This window comes from Desarmillaria tabescens (genome assembly GCF_030435595.1).
Source record: "Desarmillaria tabescens strain CCBAS 213 chromosome Unknown EV420scaffold_4, whole genome shotgun sequence".
NCBI lineage: Eukaryota > Fungi > Basidiomycota > Agaricomycetes > Agaricales > Physalacriaceae > Desarmillaria > Desarmillaria tabescens.
In genome coordinates this window covers 1,124,096-1,140,868 of record NW_026848303.1, presented here as the reverse complement: position 1 = coordinate 1,140,868, position 16,773 = coordinate 1,124,096, and the positions used below count along the sequence as shown (strand labels likewise).

Here is a 16,773-nt window from a genome sequence, read left to right as displayed (position 1 = left end):
CGCCCTCGTTAACGATGCCTACCGCTTGTTAGCGCCCCCACGAATCCCCCTTGGTGATCGGAACTCGGCTTTCGGACATAGTCCTCGCTACGACTCAGGCTTTCTTCGAGTATTTAACAACTCGTATATTAGCCCAAATATTTATATTCTTAGCAGTACGCGGACTGTTCGAATGAGTCGAAGAAACCAAGAATGATACGCTGTTCAAGTTGTGAAGGTGGATAAGCATAAATATTAAACGTCCGAGCTAAGACACTCTATTGTCAAATACCCAGGAGCAGCTAACTGCTAAGGCGAGGACACAACGCGGGTCACTGGTCACTTGCGATGAGGTCAATGCTGTCTCGTTCCTCCTCCCCTTGCCGGTCCCAACAAATCACAAGGATAGGCACGGAGCAAAACGGTTTCAATGGGTATGATTGTCCGGAATAGGCTTTTCAGGAAAATCGAGGGAAAAATCAAACCAGAAAGGTAAAACGGACATCAAGGGATCTGCTCCTGAAGATCGAAAGCCTTGCTCATGTTCTAAGCGTACACCATAAGTTGATGACACTGATCAGAGAAAACGTCAGATGTACTAAGGGACATATACTCGAGAACTACTGCCACATTAAGATGTAAGCCACCCTGAGAGAGTGAGATACAGACCTGGGGTTTTTGCGAAGCATTCTTGAATTTAAGTCTCACCGACCTACGTACCAGCGAATAGACACTAGCGCTTCAAGAATAAGAAATAAGGTGGAGCATAATTTAGACCAGAACGGAGCATACCTGATACTTCGGTACAAGACCTTGAGGACCGGATGGGGGTCTTTCTCTGGAGAGGACAAGGGTATTAATTGAAAACGCTGAAATAAATCCGAAATTGGGGCCTACTGAGTGTTGTAACAAGTGCCTTGAAAGAATCATGATAAGTTGACTATTTGTATCTCTATCAGGAATAACAAGACTTACCCGCGTCAGCGATCCGCCCTCGATATTTCCAAAGGCGAGTTGCGAATCTTTGCATGCGGAAATACAAAGCTACCGGTGACTGATAAGCATGATCCAAGAGGACAGAAATAGACCCACCACGTTCCCTCCTTCAGGACGATTGATCCTGGGACAGTAGCCGTCACAAAATTCCGTATGCTTCATCGGGTCCGGGATGGAAATTTGGAGCCATTCCAAAGCCAACGCCGTCCACGGCTCGATGAGAGCCCGAACTGTCTTACCGGATTCTGGGAAAGCCTCCCTGACTGGCGAATATAGTATTTAATAAGCCGCGTCCAAGATCCTGTGAGGGTGAACCTGCGTCTTCTGCGCACACGACGGTCTATAAGTTAATAATAAGTCGTTGATAGATCCACGCGTATAATAGAGATCTGCAACGCACATCTGCTCTTGAAGCTGTAAGTTCTGTTACATCGGTGGTGGCAAAGATCTGTGGCATTGTCCTATCAGACCGTGCTCTTGAAGGAACGGGAAGACATCATACCCAAAACTGTTCCGCTATGACAGCAATCAAACACCGCCTGTAATAGATCAGTTAAATGAGACCTAGATCTATTATTAGAATAAATAACTCACGGTTAATCTAGCTTTCAGAACTTTGGCGATGGGGTCGACAAGGAGGGACTTTCACTACCTAGAAGCCAAGAGATTTTGAATTCCGGGATATGGACGAGTGGACTTAGCAGCCCTACATCATCAACGATGAAATTCTCCTCGATCGAAACAATTAGTTCCTGATTCTTGGTGGCGTACTGCATCCATCGGAACCAGACCTAGGAGAGGAAGAAACCGATCAGTAAGGCCTCGACAAAGAACAGCCAGATCGATACGTTACACTCATTCAGCCGATCTTCTTCTTCGTAATCACCTGTTTCACTCTCAGGTTCCTCGAGTTGCTCACAGTGCCCCGAAACTATGTATGTACCGCCATGAGATTGATAGGAATGCAAAATGATCAAGAAAACTCACAGAAGACAAAGTAAGCCCCGCCAGGTTCTGCATCCCGGACCAGCGCACCTAGTTCTCGCATCTGCGAAAAGAAATTAGTGACCAGGCCAAACAGCGCGAGGAACTTGAGAAACTACATACGATATTTTCTCTTGTAGGCTTGAGTCTGTCTTCAACGCTGTCATGATCCATGAGAACGGTGATACCCTCTGATGGGAATCCGTATGTCTCTGAGATGTTGCCGGTCAGCCAGGGCGTTGAACTGCCAGTCGTACGCACTGGTCAGCAACTCTTTCGTTGCGCGGACGTCCTCATGCGCCCCAGCGACGCGCAACGACCGGGGACCATGCGCGTACTTGATACCAATAAGGACGGCCTTCCGAGCGGAAGAGACTGCGTGGAGGTTGTCCTGCTTCTCCACACTTGGCCGTGAATCAGGCCGTTTTGAACTGTGGGAGGGAGCCAGTGGACAAGACGGGCTGCTGAAAGCCTGCACGATGATAGGAAACCGCATTGGTGGGTAGTGACGATGGGTAGGAGTGTATGGACCCAAAGGTCATCTTTTATTGCGGTCGAAGAGCAAAGGAGCGGGAATCAATGGAGGCGCTGCTGGGGGATGCACTGGCATGGACTCGGATGCCTGACATATGCACCGTTTTGGTTTTCTGAGGCTCAGTGAAAGGACATGGGCTGTAGGATTTTTACAGCAGGTATACGGTGAAATCAGTTCCGGTGGGGCTTTCGGGTTTGAAGGAAATGGGTGCGTGAAAATCCGAGAGACCAAAGAGATGCAGCTAGTTGGGAGGGGAGGAGAGGGGGTTGAACGAAGAGATGGAAAATCGCCTTGAAGAATGGTACCTGTCAATCAGTTAACCTCTTTAATTCGCACGCTAACTCGTGGTATGATGCAGGCCATCATATGTAAACACATCAGACGACACGAAGTTGTGTATGAGAACTGAATCCGTTGTCGTCGCAACTTGCTAATAGAATCAGAGCAAGTCGCGGACTGATGAGGATACGTCAGACAGCAGACGAGGCACGAATTACAGCCGCTTGCATACATGTTATTCAAAAGTGATGATTTTGCAGACGAGAAAAGAAGCATCGAACTTCGTCATGAACCGAGATTTTGGGTGTAAAAGGCACCCCGATATTGTTGACATAGTCTCAAGCCACCGAAAACTCGTGTTGCGTTGTTAACGTTTGCAGAACCTGGAATTATGACAAAGTTAAGACCTCTCTTTCCACTCACAGAAAAGTATGTCACTGTAAGCTATGCAAACAGCTGTATTTTCAATCTCTGGTCTCGCAACAAAGCTCGAGCTCACTGCAACTGTACTCTCAACTTAGAGTGTAGACGGCAACGATAATCTGGAGTTTCAGTCAGATTACCGTTGCCGTCCGCACTCTTAGAGAAAAGCGACAGAGTAGTACAAGATGGGCACCGAGCGCAAAAAGGTAGACATTTCAAGAAGACTTACCTAAACTCACTCTATCGACGATATATAATTTATTAGAGGTACAAACATGATGATACATTCCGTAGGGAAATTCCCAGATGGATCTATACGAATCCGTTCTTCAACCTTAATGCTTGTGAGGATCCACATAACCTAAAAGCAGTTCCTCAAATTGGCCCAACCTCGGTAGCACAATTTCCCCGTTCACCATCTTGCTTTCTACCCACGCCTTCACCTTCGCCACAATATTATCGATACCAAATCCAAAGATTTCATACAGCGTGGCCTGGGGTGCGCTCTGCCCAAAGGTGTGCATGCTAAGGGATGCATGCGCATAGCGCGCCCATCCATATGATGACCAAGCCTCGATGGCCACCACGAGTGCTTCGCCGTTCCCAAGTACGGAATCACGGTACTCATACGACTGCTTGTCAAAGTGCGCTTGACTCGGCATCGACACAACGCGTATACGGAGATTTAATTCATCGCTAAGACGCTTAGCCGCTTCGATGGAGCGTGTGACCTCGGAGCCAGAGGATACGATGATGAGCTGCGGATGGGAATCGTCGGAAGACGTGGAGAAGATGGAATACGCGCCAAGCTTGACCTTAGATCGGTCAGAGTTTTTGTGTAGGGGAACGGGCTGACGAGAAAGAGCGAAGAGAGAAGGGGTATGTAGAGAATCTAGGGCGATTTCCCAAGCACCCACTGTGAAGAAGATTCATTGGTGAGAACAACAGAACGTAGAATATCCTTAGCACATACTGCATTCCTCAGCATCTGCTGGTCGAATAAAGTTAAAGTTGGGAAGACCACGGTAGAATGAAGCCAGTCTGACACATTGTTGAGGAAGCGATGCGATGCATACTAATATAATGGGACATACGCAATAGGCTGATGCGTAGGACCATCCTCACCGATACCAATGGAATCATGAGTACCAATTCCAATGATCCGGAGACCTTGAAGCGCTGACATACGAGCCGCTGGAGCAGCATAGAGCCAGAATTGGAAGAAAGTCGAGCAGATACTGGGGATATTATGAGAACATTTGACTCGGAATCACACGTCGACGTACGGGATAAACATGCCATTCTGATATGCGCTTATACCGTTGGCTAGGCCAATCATAGCGAACTCCCGAATCCCATATCGTATCTGGCGACCGGAATAGTCGCCTAAGGCTGTATCAGGCTGTTAACAGATGGTTTTTCAGTTCAGAGTATTATGAAAGAGGCGGGAAGCTGACGTGCTGGAATTCGACTTGGTTCGGGAAGCTGACGAACGTGGACTCCAGCAGATCAGCGGACCCAGCAACAAAATGTTTAAACTTGGGAACCAGCGTAGTGACTGCGATACCTGACGATTTTCGCGTGGGCTGCTCCGTCGTGGGAAGCTTTGACTTGGGAGGAAGGAGTTCCCGCCAGCCGTCAGGAAGGTTTCCAGTCAAACGCTGCTGTAATTCAGCATATTCTGCGGGATAGGCCTTAGCGTAGTTCCTGTACAGAGCCTTCCATTGTTCCTCGTCCTCATGACCGCGAGCAACGACAGGGCGGAAATATTCTAGACACCGGTTAGTTCTTAATTTAGATCACATTGAAAAAAAAGTGAGGACGGACCATAGACTTCATCTGGAATGTGACATTTGATTCTGGGATCAAAACCGAAGACGCCCTTCACGTATTCGACTTCTTCGATGCCAAGAGGCTGTCCGTGAGCCGCACCCGTATTAGCACGGTGGCTTCCGTACCCAATTACTGTGCGGATGTGGACGAAGACAGGCTTGCCTTCGATGGTCTTGGCTTCATTGAAAGCCTCTAAGATTGCGGGGAGCTAAATATGACTGAGCCAAGGAAAAGTCAAATTCGGACCATAGGAAGGCATACGTCGTTCGTGCCATCTTGCACGTCAACGATGTGGAATCCGTTAGCAGCGATCTTGGCGGAAGAGTTATCAGTAAAACAGTTAGCAATGCTGCCATCGACGGTGACCTAAACGTCAATATTCAAGAGTTGCTGTATACACTGAAGGGCCCAAGGTGCACCTGATTGTCATCGTAGACAAGAATGAAATTGTCTAACCGAAGGTGCCCTGCGAGAGACAGCGCTTCTTGGCCTACCCCTTCTTGTAAACAACCGTCACCGGTAAAACACCATATCTTGTTATCCACGATATCGAACCCAGGTTTATTATACGTGGCTGCTAAATTTTTTGCGGCGATAGCAAGGCCAACAGCATTGGCGATTCCCTGGCCAAGAGGTCCAGTGGTGACCTGGAGCGGTCTACATTCATCGCTTCAATTCAATGGACTGCAATCCCACCTCAATTCCAGGGAACTCGATTTCGGGATGTCCCGCTGCCATGCCAAAGTTCGGGTTATGATACGTCTTGAGCTGATCAGCAGTCCATGCATCGTAACCGGCCAAGTGAAGATGAATGTATTGAAACAGACAGGCGTGTCCGGCACTAAGAACGAACCGATCACGATTGAACCTGGGGAAACCGTATCAGTCTGACAGAGAACTGCGGGGTACGCAGGCCTCCGGATCACATACCAGTCAGGATCCTTAGGATTGTACCTCATCGCAAAACGCCATAAAGCAACGCCGATGGCGGCAGCACCCATGACCGTGCCAGGATGACCGCCTGTGTGCTAAGTAATGCGCATATAGTGAGCCGATACTGAAACGCGACATCGAGATGCGTACCTCCTGTGTCAAGTCCGCACCTAGGCATCGTATGGTATTGATAACGAGTTTCTCGATTGAGTCCTAAGAGATATAATAAGAACTGTGAGAAAACAACCGATACCGCGCATACATTGATAACTCTGTTCACAGCAGCAGATTGGGTCATGATACGTAGTTCCAAACGAAATGGCTGAAGACAAGAGCTGCTAAGTAGCTCGGGGTAGCAGAACAGAACTCCATTTCTCCGAGGCGTGAGGAATTACGGGCGCCGTAGACGTTAACGAGAAGGAAAGATGACGGAGAAAGACAAGATGTGTCCCCGGGCCGGCACAATGGACGGATCTTGTGACCCTGAGCACGTGCACGGATCTTGAATGCCATCAAAAATGACATAACTCCGATGCTGAATGCCGCCGCGCTCTCGTTTTTCCCATTACCCCGCCGGCCCCATATCGTCTACCCCGCAAAAATTAAGTAATGTATTTATGGCCGGGTGTTGAGATAAATTGGCGGGATTGTAACAGTCTTGCTTCAGCATTCTTTCCCTCTCTCACCCTCTACCTCGTTTTTGCATTTCTTAATTTTTACAATAATGGCTCCTATGGCTTCCTCTGGTATCGTTGCGCACCACACCATTCTCCAAGCGCCGGTAGTCGCACCTATATTACAAGACCCTACGGTTTCTCAGCTATTCACGCTGGGCGGCCGAACGGCTGTTGGTACGCGTAGCTGTTAATCTTTGACCTTGAAATTCTGGACTGACCGCGCTTTTGATAGTTACTGGTGCCGCTCGCGGCCTCGGAATAACTATTGCTGCAGCCCTGTTAGAAGCAGGTGCTCATGTTTACTGTCTCGACATTCTACCGGAACCGTCTCCGAAGGAATGGGCCGCTCTCGTCGTAAAGTCCAAAGAACATAACCTAACCGTCAACTATCGCCAAGTCGACGTCACGAAATCTGACATGGTCAAGTCAGTTTTCGAATCTATAGCCGCAGAGGCTCCTTGTCCCGTCCGTGTGTTGGTCGCCGCTGCTGGAGGTAAGTCTCGTGGTCACGTTCTACACCCACGGGGATAAGGCGTCCTCACTTAACTTGGACCGAATGCAAGCTCCTTGGATGCGCTTGCCGTGCTCGTTGTTGCCAAGCGCCTCCAAGAGGGTTCGTGCTTGGGTCCAAATTCCAGTTGACCTCAGAAGTTCTTCTCCGTGTGATGAAACCATTACTCAATCCTTTTTTGTACAGTTCAACAGGAGTGCCCCGCGATTGACTTCAAGACCGAGGACATGCGACGAATAATGGACATCAATGTTGTCGGCACGTTCAACACCGCCCAAGCGGCTGCCATCACCATGTTCAAGCATGGCCTCGGTGGATCCATCGTGATGATCGCATCTATGAGTGGCACCGTGGCCAACAAGGGGCTGTTCTGTACTCCATAGTACGTGTATCCATTCATACGCGCCACAGAGTAGTTACTAATATTCGAACCATAGCAACTCGTCTAAGGCGGCCGTCTTGCAGATGTGCCGTTCATTATCCATGGAATGGGCTGGGCATGGAGTTCGTGTCAACACGATAAGCCCCGGATACATCAAGACGGCAATGACGGAGATGAGCTTGGCAGCAAAGCCAGAGCTAGGGAAGCAGTGGGCAGATGACAACCCCCTTCATCGTATCTCCCTTCCCTGGGAATACAAAGGCTCCGTAATCTTCCTTGCATCTGATGCGAGTTCTTTTTGTACTGGGGCCGACTTGCGGGTTGAGTGAGTAATCTTCGCCGCTCTCATGATCCGTCGCTCACATGGTTATTCACACGTTTCAGCGGCGGTCACTCTGGTGAGTACAAGTCCCGTTCAACACGCGTTCCTGCATCTCATCCAATCATTCTTAGCGTGGTAGCATTCTCGTTTCTTTTCATTTTCTTTGGGTCTTCTGGGATCATGGGACTAGCGTACATTCTCTGTAATTCATTACCACTGTTCCTTGATATAGAATGCCGCAAAAAAGCCGATACTTTTTTAAGCGTTTCGCTGCCTTGATGGGGTCTCGATCGTAATACACGTCATGTGGCAAAAATTTATATGCAAGCCGTTCTCATCTGCGACCGGGACAACCCTACCCCACTATTTCTTTACCCCAACCTTACCCCACCTTTTTCTCTTCTACTTATTACTTCCTCTCTAATATCCTGTCATTTCGATATCTCAACATCACTTCCTTCGACATTTGGAGCCCTTTTAAGGCAACAAAATTGTCGTATTTAGACATGGAGACACAAGCAGCGCCCACCGACGGCCCTTCTCCGCAGTCGGTCAATGGATCATCGTGCCCAGCAGAGGCCCACCAGTCGCAACCACGGTTTCTTGCCTGCCTTCGATGCAGAGCAAAGAAGGCGAAATGCGACAACATTCAGCCTGTATGCGGAACATGCGCCAAGGTCAACGCAGAATGCCTCAGACCGAGCGGGCGGCGGCGAAAGCGCACTCGGAAAGAGATGGAGGAGGCTGAGCGGGAGGATCCGTCCTTGAAGCGGTCGCGAAGCGCATATAATGGCCAGAGCTTCAAGCAATTATCCACGGTGAGTAGCTCGTTCAGTATTTGCTTCCGGGCACTGATTTCTGCAGCAGCAGCAGCAGCACGGCAATGTGATTCAACAAATACAGTATCCTATCCCCTTCACATCGGCGCCTGCGATGTTCTCCCAGCCCCGCCCTCCACCATCGTTGCAGCATGGGCAGGACTTCTCGCAACCATTACTCCCGAAGCATGAACAGGATACTCAGGGCTCTGCGTCACCGCCAGCCACTTACGCGACCGCTGCAGCGCATCCGGACGCTGACAAAATGGTAGAAGCTCTCAGCCGCCCAATGGCATACCTGGAAGGCGATCCTGGAGAGAGCAAAACGCTCAAAGTTCGCTATGTGTGTCCCCTCCTTTCTTCTATTGCCTCGTCACTCATATCTTCGGATCTAGTTTCGCTTCGTATGTCTTTGACATTTTTATTTTACGTGATTCTAACGACGATGCCGCAGTCTGGGTGTACGGCAATCCATCCTGGGTTCAACGAGATAGTTATTAAGCTCCGGAGCTCGGCAGCAGGGTCGCACTCAAACTCACCATCCGGGAGAACCACAGGGCTAGACCATCTTTCTCCCGCGGAGCCTATACTTGAAGATATATCGTCTTTACCTCCGGATGTCTCACTGATTGATACGTTTTTCGACCATTTCTGGCAGCACTGGCCCTTCCTTCGGAGAGAGAAAGTAGAGGAGCGCATTAAGAGGTGAGGTTCATATCCTCAATGTTTGCTTCATCCTCATATTGACTATAACATGCAGTGGGACAATGTCAGCTTTCTTGCTGCACGCAATGAACGCGCTAGCTGTCCGATTTGCGCCTCATCCTTCGCGTAAAGCGTCCCAGTACATCGAGGCTGCCTGGAGCTTAGTTCCGCCGCTTCTGCGATTGCCGTCAACTGATGTCGTGGGCGGCTTGATACTGCTGTCGTGGGCTGAGTTTGGCGAGGCGAGCGCATTTGTCATGAATGCTGCATTTTCATCTTTAGCTGATCTCGTTTGAATTCAGAATTCGGAGAGTGGTCTCTGGGTAAGTCAAGACTGCATAAGGTGTGATGATTTTTTGTAACACCTCGAGTGTGCAGAATTTTTCGGGACTAGCCATGAGAATGGCCGTTGATCTAGGACTTCATAAGGTTGGGGTTTACGCTATGGATTACTTGCTTTGTATGCTGACACGTTTTGTAGACCGATATCGAATCACCGGATGACGAGGATGTGTGCAACGGGAAGATATTGTTCTGGTGTCTTTTCGTAATGGTAGGCTCCCAGTCAATAATTTCATGCCCTTACTGAATGCCTAATCTTCTCATTCCAGGACCGAGTGTTGGCGTTCGGAACTGGTCGATCTGTAACCATTAGCGAAGATATAATTGAGATCCCTCTACCCACAGAGAGCGATTTCCTTCCTTCCAGTTCCTCGGCACCTTCAGTCTTGTCCCCGTTTGTCGGCATCGTTAGGCTGTTCGCCCTAGCCGGACGGATAGCTGACGTGATGGTACGAGTTTTTTTTTCTTGTTTCGAACACATTTTCTCAGCGGCCATTTTATCCCATCCGTCCAGAACGGGAGTAGATGCCCTCGTACGTTGGTGTCAAACCCGGTCGTGCATAGCCCCGAAAGCTTGCAGGAATTGCAGAACCAGCTAGTCGAATTCCTCGGAACCTTGCCGCCGGGGCTAAGGTTTGTCCAAGTTTTCTAAGCTAGATCTTCAACTAATCACGTACGTCTCAGCTGGTCGGTCGATAATTTCCGAGCACAATCTGCTCGACATCAGGGCGTTAGTCACAACATTTTCTCCGATTGCTTTGACACTGATGGCGGGCCGCGCTTGCAGGGCAGCTTTCTCTTTTTACACCTTTGGGCAAATGCCGTTCTGGCGTTAATACATCACCCTAATCTGGGACATAGCCTTAGCGGTCAAGAGACCCCCATTTCAGCCGGTGTTAAACGGTCTATAAAGCTGTCTCTGGCTTCTTCACGTCAGATCGCAGACTGTCTTGTTTTTGCGGATCTATTCGATGCGGCGTCCTATTGTGCCAACCCGTTCCTTAATCAGTGTATTTTTATTGCTGGTGTCGCGTTCATTCATGATGCACAGTCTGAGGATCTCACGGTTGGTGCACATTCAACGTTTCTTAATGGGTTGGTGAAGCAGAATCTATCGGCTCTGTTGAAAGCTTTGAAGAGGATGGAGGTGTATTGGAATGGACTCGGATATGTCATTAGTGTACGTCTTCGATGTTTGTTTGAAGTAAGATGTGACTCATGTTCTGCAGGTCTTGGAGCAACGGGCCAGCGGTCGTGGATGGTCAAAGGTTGATTTTTCGATCACTTCCGATAAGGCTGATAATTTTATTTCTCTCCCGGATGCTGGTCTTCTGCGGAGACTCACTCGTGTGAAGGAGCTGTCGTCTAGTAGTACGTTGTTCTTTTCTCTTCTTCGATGATGGAGATTGATTTGATTGTCTCTACAACAGGCAATAGTCCTCGAGACGATATAACTCCCACCGATAGTATTCCGCAAGTCCAGTTGTTGGCACCCCCCGAATCGACCAGTTACGCCTCTCTTTTACAATGCACATTCTAAATGGACTGACCTCTCAATGTAGATTGGTCATTCGAGTCTCTGCTTTCTTCCTACCAGGTTGAAGAGGTGACTGCTTCGGACACCGGATATGATTTCTCTGATATTTTTCCTGAGGGCTTTGCATGGTAGATCGGTAGATTATTTCTTTTTTTATGGGTTTATACATGGTTTATAATGTGATTCTTGTATGTATATTCGCTTTTTAATTCTCGGATAATCTTCTGTGGACAAGGTCCCTAGATATATTCTAGGTCGTCCTCCTCCGGTTCTCCTTTGCCGTCTTGCCTGTCTTCCTCCACCGGATCTTCAGGGATTGACGAACTGTTTCCATACTAATAGATACGTTCAGTCGGTATTTGCGGCTCAGTGGATGCTACCGAGCTCACCTGCTGCCAGTATCTGGGCCCATAGTCTAGAAAGAGTTCTTCCCCCTTGTCGACGTTTTCGCCTACATTCAGTCAGGACAAACATGGAATAGCCTAGGCAGGAAGAATACGAACAGGTGAAGATAGCAATGCGATGTTCGTCGTTGACATTCTTCACTGCGTATGAATGCGATAAGCATCATTCATTAGTCTATGCTAGGCGCAAGACGGACCAATGACATCACAGTTAGGCTTGTCTGAATGGTTGAGATATCTCGTTTCGTTACCCCGACGAGCAGCGTCCAATGTTAGCGATGAATTTAGCTCAAAGTTATAATTGAGCCCTGTGTACTTGTTGAGAATATTGGACCTCTGAGAGCTTTCCTCCGAGCTGAGATTCCGGATCTCGCCAACGTACTCTGGAGGGTGGAAGTGTGCGTGTTAAGAATCTACTCGAAAACGGGGTCATTTGACCATACCGCCGATGTAGGTCCAGGCTCTCAGTTCCCTTGTCGCAAAAGCGCCGAGTCCGTACTTCGCAGGCTTGGTAGGTTGAATCTTGATATGCTAGGAGGAATCAGTAGAACAAACGAACATACGATGCCCCGAATTCTTACTTGAGTTTGGTTTCTTTGTATCCTCGTATTTTGACACTTGTTCTTATGCTTTGCTCCTACAGGAAAGGAGAAATTATTCAAGTACTTTCTCACCGACATACCGGCTGACCTCTGAGGCAATCAATTAGTACGCGTGAAGTGCCAGGAGGCAAACCAGGACTGACCGGGCATCACATTTAACACACAGCTCTGGATCGCATTCCCTGCCTGCCTCGATGCAAGGGCAATCAGCTGTTAAACAGTGATCCATGACTCGTTCATGGGAACATTTACAACCCTTTCTTCGACGGGGACCTTCAGTTGATCAGCCCTGCTTTGACATTCCACCAATTGAGATTTATCTTACATTTCAAGCTGCAACGACAGCTCCGCTTGCAATGGTGGGATTTCAGGTGACATTGGCATTCAGACGTTTGGTCGCATGGTCCGTTATGTGAACATGGAGGGAGGCTGAGAACCGCTATTTAGAGATGTGAAGAAGTTATTAAGGGAGAGTGGCACGCACGGCGTAAAATTGCAAGCACCCCCGTCATCCACTAGGAATCTCAGTTAAAGAGTGTATGAATATCTATGAGAAGAATAACTTACCGAAAACTAGGGGCGCGTGTCGATGCTTTTCCTCGATGATTTGTTCTTTCAGAATTTTCTCATCGGGAAACATTCTTGTCCGGTAAATGAATACCTTTAACAAGTTAGCAGCATTTAATAACGAATCGGGAGCCAACCTCTAGGCACGGCTTGCGACAGATGATAGCAAGGGCACAAGGTGACATGTCGGCGTCAACCTTGAGGACGCTCTCCAAGAATTCCACATCGGCAGGATCATTCCAATGTACGCCTTCCTGTATCAGGTTCAGTCTATACACAAAGTGCGGATATGCAGAAAGACATGATATACCATAACTCCGTCCAGCGTTTCGTCAAAACTTCGAAAACAAAGCTCGCCGCAGGGTTCTCCATCTTTTAGCTTGAAGCCTGCTTTAGTAAGTGAAGGCTTGGAGACTTCGAGTAGAGGAACTGTGTCTATGTACTCAAGGTTATCAACAGAGAAGGCAAAACGCATTAGGATAACTCACAGCTGTGTACCCTGCAGTTCATGACAAGGCAATTGATGTGCGAGCAAAATCGTGAACTAGAGAGATTGATTTCATGATGAATATTATCCTTCTCGAACAACCTCTCTAGACTGAGGGTGGGAAGATTGGTCAAGGCGCTACCTGGCCAAAATGGGATATCTCTAAACAAGGGGGTGGTTCAGTGATTACGGGACGAGACCCAAGTCAGACCTTTGAGACGTCTCCCAGAGAAAACCTGCGGGACCCGAAGCTTCGACTTTATTATGGAGGATTCCAAGGGTGTCTATGCTAGAGAAAGAAAGTCTCAGGTCACCATAATGAAGTCGCCTCGCCACTTCAAGCTCGATAACATCAACTGAATGGGATTCAATCAGAGACAAGGTTTTCTCAAGACAGATTTCCATACATACCATCAGGGTCTCTAAACTCTTCTGTCTGCCATGCAAAATTCCGAAACGGCCTCAAGTTTTCCTGGATTCAAAAACTCCTCTAACGGAAAGGCCTCATCGTCTGCATAAGGAATGAAGTGAAGAACCTCATCAGAATTGAAAGAAGTGGATTGTCCAGCATTCCTCGAGTCCGGGGTGCACATCTCGTACTTCAACGGATGCTGAAACTCGAGGGGGATCTGCGCTTGAATTTCAACACACGGAACTTTATAGCGATCTCGAATCGATCCGTCGGGATCGAACGATCGTATCAGGAAACTCCGATCGTCATTATCGTCGCCTTCATCCATTACGGAAGATAACTGGTCGTCGACCTTGAAGAAATTATCATCCCATTCTTCACCGTCGTCCGATTCCGCATCAGCGGCGAGGTACTGGATGTAGGTCCGAGTATCGTCTTGCTCCCAAGCGTAAAACTCGTCAAAAACTTGTTTAAAGACGCTCAGAGCAGTGTCGAGGTGGTCGTCCATCAAGTGAAGACGAGTTCGACGGTGGAGAACAAGGTTAAAGTTTCGAGTTCCCACGCGCGCAAGGCCTTGATCTCTCCAGCGGACACTGGCGAACCGTGATTACGGCGTTAAGGCGCTTAGCAACAGATTTCTAGCTACCCGAGAGCGAATTACTGTGGGGCTCCCGCCAATACCGGGCTCAATCATCGGACGCAAAAGGTGGGAGCAGGATTCGATATCCATGTCTCTGATTGAGTTCGAAGGTATTCAGTGTGCGGGCGGTTCAGTATCCGTATGGACAATGGAAAATCATGCTGACTTTTAATGTTTTACATGTCTGTGTGAACTGTCATACAACCGAATAAATCAAGTGTGGTATCGCGATTGTTCCATCAACTAAACATACAAATACAGTGCGCTCCAAACGTCCCCGACCTGCTATCTGGTATTGGCCTCTATGTCCTGGTTTGCGGCAGGAACGGCTTTATATATGTCAGATTCATTGGAAATCGTAGGGATGGCACTCGTCTCAGCCGTCCACCGGGAGCAGGACGACAGATGGTTCAATGGAACGACATTACTGGGCCCACTCCTTTGGTAAGATGCTGGTCTAAACTGCATTGATGATGTATTGAGGTCTGTGCTTTTACTCCAAGCCCTTCCACTGACAACCCTCATGATGATAAGCAAAGGCGCAATACCCTGTACAGCCATTAATAAAGAAGACTCGGAAGCGACTCACAGAGGAACGAACCTGTATCTGACCCAGAGGAGGAAGTAATATGTTCTGAACCCAACTGTCACGAGCGTAAGTGATCAGAAACGCCAGCGCCCACGCAGAATACAGCGAAGCAGACTCGACCAGGATCGCGACGATAGAAGTGTAGTGTGTTCCATGGCTGGAACCTATGATAGCTTTAACTTGTCTGCGTATTATGAGAAGTCGGATGATGATCAGGCAGGTAAAAATGATGTTGAGAGACGCAGATATCGCCCAGTATGCAATACCAAAGCGGACGGTCGTATGCGCCCAAAAGCTCTCCTCGGCTTTGGAGAGGGAAACAAGGAGACCGACAGAGGTACCTGCAGATCGAAGGTTCAGCACTTAAGTATACGCCCCGAGAATGCATAACGAACCTATTCCGGCCAAGAAAAGGATAGCGGGAATGATGGCAACCCAGATACTGCGGTTATATATGACGAAAAATCGATATAGCTATGGTCAAGACAAGTTCAGTCAGTGCGCATTGGATCCGCCAGGTGTAAGCACGTACGACAAGGCCATCGGCAAACCAGCCCAAAGAGGTATAACTGTTCCAAGTATCACTACAGAGCCATATGCATGCATTATAATGAAAATGACAGACCAAATGAAACCCATTAAATTTACAGGTGTTGCGTAAAAGTCGACAGTAAAAGCGTTGGGACCGCCAGGGTAGTTCCGGTAATCGATGAATGTCATTTGAATGAATTTCTGGTTCCCTCCAACCCCCACAGTCGCTAGCACCAAAACAGTGGTGACGTATATCCATAACCACCATTGCGTCGTTCCCCGCCGTGCACGCATAGATAAAAGACCGGAATAACATTGGATAGCCATAGTGAAGAGAATCCCTAGGTATCGGTCACATATGATTGGCTAATAGGGCGGAGAAACTGCTTTACCGTAAGCAACTAAGGAAAGCGCCATGCCATTAAGATTGGACCGCTCCACCCATAAATCAGCCGTCGATTCTCCGGCGGGCGCGTAAGACGGCTCAAGGCGGGGACCCGTCATAGTCGTTGAAAATATCTAGGTAATGGAAGAAAGGACCGAATTGTCGAAGCTTCAAGCTCCGAAAGAGATATAAGTGGTGCGCGAATAGCGACTGGACGGACGATGGCCAGGTCGATGTCCAGCTATCAGATGAGTATTTCGAAGAGAAGACCAGGACGAGAGATATTCACTGGAGTGGCATCGAACCGTGTGACGTGTCTTCAACATGTGGAATTGGCCTTGTCGATATAAGAAGAGCCCCAGACGGAACGTAACGGTCCAGCCAACTTCTGACCGAGCGGCGTTGACATCATATCCAAAAGTCATCACCGTCAAGCATACTGATATAGAATCCCTTCCAATGTCTGCCATGGTAAAGTCACTACGATTATCTTCGATTTTGCGATAGCCATTACGCTGGCTGTGGGTCTACAGCAGCTGAACGTGTTCCAAAAGCATACGAGGTTACCGTTGTGTCTATTGTCCTATTCGGGGCGTCGTGCGTTCTAGTAGATGATGGGCAAGTGTAATCTGTCAAACGATAGATGTATGATTACCGGAAGATGGCCCAATCACTGGTCCCCAAAGAGATATCAAAACGTGACCTGATCTATCCCGCCGCATCCTCATTTGAGGAGGAAATATAATGGTTCCGAGCCGGATATTATTGTTGAATGATTAATTTCCATCCATGCCTGTGGTTGCGAGCGTAGGACCCAGAGTGCGCCACAGATGAATGATAGGTATTTGAACGTTCCATGTAGCCTAGGGGTTCCGCAGAAATGGGTTTCCTTGGCTCCCG

At 48.4% G+C, this 16,773-nt stretch overlaps 7 protein-coding genes across 7 annotated transcripts; 2 read left to right on the top strand and 5 right to left on the bottom strand.

Annotated features, from left to right (window-relative positions):
* Positions 1–406: 406 nt before the first annotated feature.
* Positions 407–2,455, bottom strand: EV420DRAFT_1636770 (caspase domain-containing protein; the record flags this gene model as incomplete). Its single annotated transcript, XM_060476632.1, has 15 exons — positions 407–525; positions 579–648; positions 700–718; positions 772–817; positions 877–895; positions 955–1,023; positions 1,072–1,238; positions 1,291–1,315; positions 1,376–1,423; positions 1,478–1,514; positions 1,591–1,766; positions 1,824–1,906; positions 1,963–2,023; positions 2,083–2,171; positions 2,221–2,455. The coding sequence occupies 15 exons, from the start codon at positions 2,453–2,455 to the stop codon at positions 407–409; spliced, it is 1,263 nt and encodes a 420-aa protein (XP_060337003.1).
* Positions 2,456–3,208: 753 nt separating this feature from the next.
* EV420DRAFT_1326574 (Transketolase, thiamine diphosphate binding domain-containing protein) lies at positions 3,209–6,416 on the bottom strand. The gene is made up of 13 exons (XM_060468759.1): positions 6,225–6,416; positions 6,113–6,175; positions 5,960–6,057; positions 5,726–5,897; positions 5,449–5,676; positions 5,291–5,395; positions 5,024–5,237; positions 4,654–4,967; positions 4,483–4,598; positions 4,291–4,434; positions 4,170–4,237; positions 3,364–4,112; positions 3,209–3,297 (listed from the first exon to the last, which is right to left on the bottom strand). Exons 1-12 carry the CDS (start codon positions 6,258–6,260, stop codon positions 3,532–3,534), a joined length of 2,139 nt encoding a protein of 712 aa, XP_060337002.1. The 5' UTR covers positions 6,261–6,416; the 3' UTR covers positions 3,209–3,297; positions 3,364–3,531.
* Positions 6,417–6,519: 103 nt separating this feature from the next.
* EV420DRAFT_1510323 (NAD-P-binding protein) lies at positions 6,520–8,156 on the top strand. The gene is made up of 6 exons (XM_060471503.1): positions 6,520–6,813; positions 6,872–7,132; positions 7,337–7,532; positions 7,588–7,857; positions 7,917–7,932; positions 7,985–8,156. The coding sequence occupies exons 1-6, from the start codon at positions 6,687–6,689 to the stop codon at positions 7,991–7,993; spliced, it is 879 nt and encodes a 292-aa protein (XP_060337001.1). The 5' UTR covers positions 6,520–6,686; the 3' UTR covers positions 7,994–8,156.
* Positions 8,157–11,880, top strand: EV420DRAFT_1510319 (fungal-specific transcription factor domain-containing protein). The gene is made up of 15 exons (XM_060471502.1): positions 8,157–8,672; positions 8,722–9,015; positions 9,068–9,076; positions 9,127–9,377; positions 9,433–9,619; positions 9,680–9,700; positions 9,756–9,806; positions 9,859–9,930; positions 9,989–10,168; positions 10,234–10,352; positions 10,404–10,449; positions 10,507–10,899; positions 10,949–11,090; positions 11,150–11,227; positions 11,282–11,880. Exons 1-15 carry the CDS (start codon positions 8,361–8,363, stop codon positions 11,386–11,388), a joined length of 2,262 nt encoding a protein of 753 aa, XP_060337000.1. The 5' UTR covers positions 8,157–8,360; the 3' UTR covers positions 11,389–11,880.
* Positions 11,121–13,625, bottom strand: EV420DRAFT_813376 (SET domain-containing protein). The gene is made up of 15 exons (XM_060483566.1): positions 13,528–13,625; positions 13,318–13,478; positions 13,140–13,264; positions 12,967–13,083; positions 12,830–12,923; positions 12,747–12,777; positions 12,588–12,691; positions 12,406–12,535; positions 12,343–12,352; positions 12,242–12,289; positions 12,104–12,191; positions 11,858–12,043; positions 11,760–11,801; positions 11,646–11,707; positions 11,121–11,591 (listed from the first exon to the last, which is right to left on the bottom strand). Exons 2-15 carry the CDS (start codon positions 13,337–13,339, stop codon positions 11,496–11,498), a joined length of 1,155 nt encoding a protein of 384 aa, XP_060336999.1. The 5' UTR covers positions 13,340–13,478; positions 13,528–13,625; the 3' UTR covers positions 11,121–11,495.
* Positions 13,512–14,461, bottom strand: EV420DRAFT_813838 (uncharacterized protein). The gene is made up of 2 exons (XM_060483567.1): positions 13,728–14,461; positions 13,512–13,672 (listed from the first exon to the last, which is right to left on the bottom strand). The coding sequence occupies exon 1, from the start codon at positions 14,234–14,236 to the stop codon at positions 13,739–13,741; it is 498 nt and encodes a 165-aa protein (XP_060336998.1). The 5' UTR covers positions 14,237–14,461; the 3' UTR covers positions 13,512–13,672; positions 13,728–13,738.
* A 192-nt stretch (positions 14,462–14,653) lies between these two features.
* On the bottom strand, positions 14,654–15,992 carry EV420DRAFT_1261089 (uncharacterized protein; the record flags this gene model as incomplete). The annotated part of the gene is made up of 6 exons (XM_060467044.1): positions 14,654–14,917; positions 14,970–15,298; positions 15,353–15,431; positions 15,490–15,526; positions 15,583–15,829; positions 15,881–15,992. The coding sequence occupies 6 exons, from the start codon at positions 15,990–15,992 to the stop codon at positions 14,654–14,656; spliced, it is 1,068 nt and encodes a 355-aa protein (XP_060336997.1).
* Positions 15,993–16,773: the final 781 nt, after the last annotated feature.